The 4,780-nt window shown below is 42.1% G+C and overlaps 1 protein-coding gene across 8 annotated transcripts in view; it reads left to right on the forward strand.

The window, feature by feature from the left end:
• LOC111875288 overlaps nt 1-4,780 on the forward strand; it is a 65,594-nt gene that overhangs the window by 27,103 nt on the left and 33,711 nt on the right. For all 8 annotated transcript variants that reach the window (XM_033755775.1, XM_033755774.1, XM_033755771.1 and 5 more), the window contains one exon: nt 2,272-2,429. In XM_033755775.1, the coding sequence (XP_033611666.1) occupies nt 2,272-2,429 (158 nt within the window). The remainder of the gene's footprint in view (nt 1-2,271; nt 2,430-4,780) is intronic.

Raw genomic sequence — 4,780 nt, forward strand, 5'->3', positions numbered from 1 at the left:
TGTTTCTGAAGGTCAAAATAGAGTTTTTCCCAAAATCGATAGGTAAGTTTCAAGCTTAATTACACCTAGAGGAAGTGAGTTGAGTAAAACCTTGTAATGATATGATTTGTTGCCCATATCATCAGGAAGAAATTGGTTTTTCATTTGAGTCTCTAGCTTCAATAGATATCGAGATACAGAAGATGACGCAAACCTCCATTTGAGCCAAAAACGCGTTTTTCCACTATATAAAAACGGCTGTACCGGGAGAACCGAGCGAATCACAATTTTTTTATTATTTTTTTTTTGAGGTGTGAAAATATGTAGAAACAAGTGTACAAATTTTGATTTTTTTTAAAATGGTGAGCGACCTTTCTGGATGATTTCACATGGAATGACCCTTGTAGAAAATACTTGACGTAAAAGTACAGTAAATTAGATTATATAAAACAGAAGTTGTAGTATGTTCTGCTGTAAAAGGGGGGCTAGGTAAATTCATTGATATCTTCGGCGTCTGCCTCTTTGGCTTTGAGTTCGCAGTTCTCCTGGAATGCTTGGGTGATGCAGGAGGTGATAGGGGAAGGGTGTGCGATGTGTGGGATGGGGTCCATTAATGTTAAACCACATTCCTATTCTACTCTATTCATCTATATCCCTATATACATACAAACAATGCCGACGTCGGGTTTACATTTCACGTAGTTTGTTAATCATGTCAGATTCACTGCAGCTTTTTCATTTTCTGAGACCAGACTAATTTGAAATGAGATAACAAGAGAATATAGAATAAAAGTTGAGATAAAGCGCACACGTGCATGGAACTAGGATATGCACAGATCCCAGAGGCTTTTGCTCTTTATTCAGACGACTGCTACCCTTGGGATTAATGACTGAGTCAATGAAACCTTGGGGATAACCGTTGAGCTGGAGATCACGTCTCAGGCTGCTGATTTCGTTAAACAGATCTTGTTGTTCCTGGAATATGACGGAAGCTCTATTGTGAACTCTCTCTGAATCAAAGCACTTCACATGCAGTGGATGCTTAGAGTTGAAGTTGATATATAGGCCAGTGTGGGTTGGTTTTCTTGTACTCTTTGACATCCAGTGTCATCTCTTTATCTGACTTAAATTAGGGCCCAGTAGCGGTCACTTGTGTACATAGTAATGAACCCTTAGACTCACTAAAAGAGTAGCAGATTACTTAGCCAGGTGTGAAATTATTAGATTTTTAACAGTAATTCTTTAAAAAATTTTGCGCATCACCACCACCAGACCCGCCACAACCACCATCACCACCACCATCATCATCATCATCTGCAAGGGTTGAGCTTGTTGCCCCTATTCAGTCCTTAAACATCAAGCCACAATTTTTCAGCATTATAAGTATCACTTTTACACTTAAGCTGGTCACCAGCCTGTTGCAAAACCCCCTATCTTGAAGGACCAGGGTTTTTATTAAGGGTTTCCTTCCTTCAGACAGGTTACCTACCATGGCTAATGAGCCCTGTCTACCTGCCACTTAACCCTGGGAAGGGGCCCTTACCGGGCATTACCCGCTGGGTCAGTGGGAACTGGAGCTCATATAAGGCAGGATCGTGACTCCTGCTGTTGGACTGGCTCTTTTGGGAGTTCCAGCATGTACCTTTGAAACATTTTGTTAAGGTTTGAAAGTTTGTCATTACTTACCAATTTTTCACCGAACACAAAGACTGTGGGGCACAGAAGTGTAGAAACAAGCATACATATTGTAGCTGTTTCAGGAGCACTGTTGTGGAGACAACTTCAGGTATTTGGTTCAGAAATCGCATGTGTTTGGGTTGCTTCTGTAAGAATGGATGAAACTGTGCTAAGGGCCTTTTCTCTCCCCTGCCAATGGTATGGTGAGAACCATTAATTGAGTATTAACTAACCAATTCCATGGAACTGAATCCTTTTTGAGAAGCCACCAGTTGGTCAGCTACTCATGAATTTCCCAACATTTTATGGAACCCCACCCTCCATTACTTCCTATCCTGAGCCAGATAAATCCAGTTTATACCACCCCATCCTGTCTAAGAACCATCTCAGTTTTATCCTCTCACCTATATGTAGGTCTTCCTAGTGATCTCTTTCCTTCTGGCTTTCACACCAGTATCCTACATGTGTTCTTCTTCTCCCCCATTCGTGCAGCATGCCCATCTCATCTCTGAATTTATCATTCGAATTATATCTGGCCAATAGCATAAATTATAAATTCATTTTGTAATTTTTAATGAAATGCTACAATCTGAAAATCATTCTTCCTCTGCTCAGATTACACCTACAACCCAAATGAAGCCCGGATACGGAAGGCTCTTCGTAAGGCGGCCCGCGACCTGAAAAGTATGAATGCAAGAGGCCATAAGGCGACTACTGCCCACAGGATCATTTTGAAACAGGTCCACAGCCACCACAATCCTGCAATATTAAGGGTAAGTCATTTCACACCATACACTGTGGAACTTCTCTAAATTACTGCTCATATTTAATGATCACCCCTTAATTTATTTTTCATTGTCATAGGGTGGGGTGAGATTGACCCCATGGTATGTTGGCCACAATTTGGCCTAATGTATCTGCCTGGGAATGATGAACCTTGCAACTCACCAGTTTCAGAATATAACATTCACATGAAAGGCCATGGAATATACTAAATTTGTATGGTCATAAGAGTGCATCAGTTGCTTGTGCTGTGAAGGAAATTCCACAATTTATCTCCAGAAGATCAAGTCATGGCAGTGTAACATTTATGTATGGTGTGGAGGAAATACCATAACCTAAATCCAAAGTATCAAGTCATGGCTCTACAACAGTTATATTACATGGAATTGTGGTGTTGCTCATGTGTGTACCTGCATGTGTGTGTGTGTGTGTGGGGGGGGGGTTTAAGAGATGTAGATCAATGTACTGTCTGGGTGGCCTCCCTAATTTTTTGGCTGTCTGTGTGGTCCATGTTAAGGGAAAGTAGCCCATTGGTTCCTCCTAAAAGTTCTTGTTTCTATTTTCAAAATGTCAGTGCCTTTTGATAACATAGGGATATTATTGAGCAGTATGAACAGGGATTTGCAGAGTCCAGCACAAACCCTCCTCAGTAAGCCTACTTCACCAAAATCTGCTAATTTAATAACACGTTTTTTGATAATATTCAAATACGAAGGGCACTCCATATATAATGCCTCCTATTTTTTTTGTTAATCTGTAACATTTGAGCTGGATGTTGGTAGTGTTGTAGTAAAGGTTGAACTTTTCCGCCAATGTACTGTTAGTTTGGTTGTCATGCGACATATAGCGACAGCAGAGCAGTCTACCAAAATGGCGTCTGGCATAGAAGTGCATACGAAACAGACGTGTTATTTTCTTACTGCTGAACAAATTGCCCCCACTGACAGCCATCAACACTTGCTAAAGGTGTACAGAGACGATACAGTGGATGTCAGCACAGTGAGGCGGTGGGTAGTGCGTTTCAACAGTGGAGAAAGTGAAGTGCACGACAAGCCATGCCCTGGGCGTCCCTGCTCAGCTGCCACTTCTCACAGTGAACAGTGCCTCGATCAGCTCATCGTACAGATTGCCGGATAATGACCAGGGAACTGTGTGCATGGCTTAATATTGGCTGTTATGCATTGGAAGCAATGTTGGGGAGGCTGGATTATTGCAAAGTTTGTTCCATACGGGTCCCACAAATGCTTATACAGGACCACAAAACTCATCGAATGGAAGTCTGTCAGGACCTGTTGCACCAGTTTGAGGCTGAAGATAACAAGTTTCTGGACAGCATCGTCACCGGAGATGAGACATGGTGTCACCACTACAAGCTGGAATCCAAAAGAGTGGCGACATCTGGATTCCCCAAGAAAAAAGAAGTTCAAGACACAGCCATCGGCAGGGAAAGTGATGTGCGCAGTCTTTTGGGATAGGCAGGGTGTGATTTTGTTAGATTTCCTGGAGCCTGGTGAGACTGTCAATTCTGAACGCTACAAGACAACGCTGACTAAGCTGGTAGCCTGCATTTCCCAAGTCAGGCCAAAGAAGCAGACAACCATTCGCTTGCAACACAATAACGCTAGACCCCATACCAGTTTGCGACCACCGCGCACATTGCATAGTTTGGCTCGACTGTCCTACCACATCCACCTTATAGCCCCGATTTAGCACCTTCAGACTTCCGTCTCTTTGGTCCTATGAAAGATGGACTACGTGGGCAACATTTTCCAGACAACGATGCTGTCATTGCAGCTGTAAAAGTGGCTTGCCTCTGCTGCTAGAGACTTTTACGAGCGTGGTATACAGGCTCTTGTTCATCGCTGGCAAAAATGCATAACAAATGCTAGTGATTATATGGAAAAATTACTGTAAGTAGCTGAAATCTTGCTCAGTTTAACTGTGTTATTATGCTTTCTGTATCGTAGTTTTCATTAAAAAAGAATAGGAGGCATTATATACGGAATGCACCTTGTAGTATAAGGTCTGCCATAATGCAGCCTCAGTGACCTTAGAAGATGATTTCCTGTTGTTATGTGATCCCTGTATGTGTGTGTATTAAGATATGTCACGCCTAGTTCATATTCAAGAAGTTCCAAGTTTGATTCTCATCCTGAAGGCTTCTTGTCCTGAACAACATCCTTCCATGATTTTCCTCAGTCCTCCAGCCAAACACCAAGATAGTTCCTTATATGAACCACAACTATGTCCTTCTAGAGCCTTCCCAATTTATAGTTCCCAGTTGTCTTCCAATTCAACACTGTATGTACTATGCAAACTAAGAAACAATCGTTAAGTAAGC

The sequence above is a fragment of the Cryptotermes secundus genome, unplaced genomic scaffold, assembly GCF_002891405.2.
Source record: "Cryptotermes secundus unplaced genomic scaffold, Csec_1.0 scaffold1406, whole genome shotgun sequence".
Lineage (NCBI taxonomy): Eukaryota > Metazoa > Arthropoda > Insecta > Blattodea > Kalotermitidae > Cryptotermes > Cryptotermes secundus.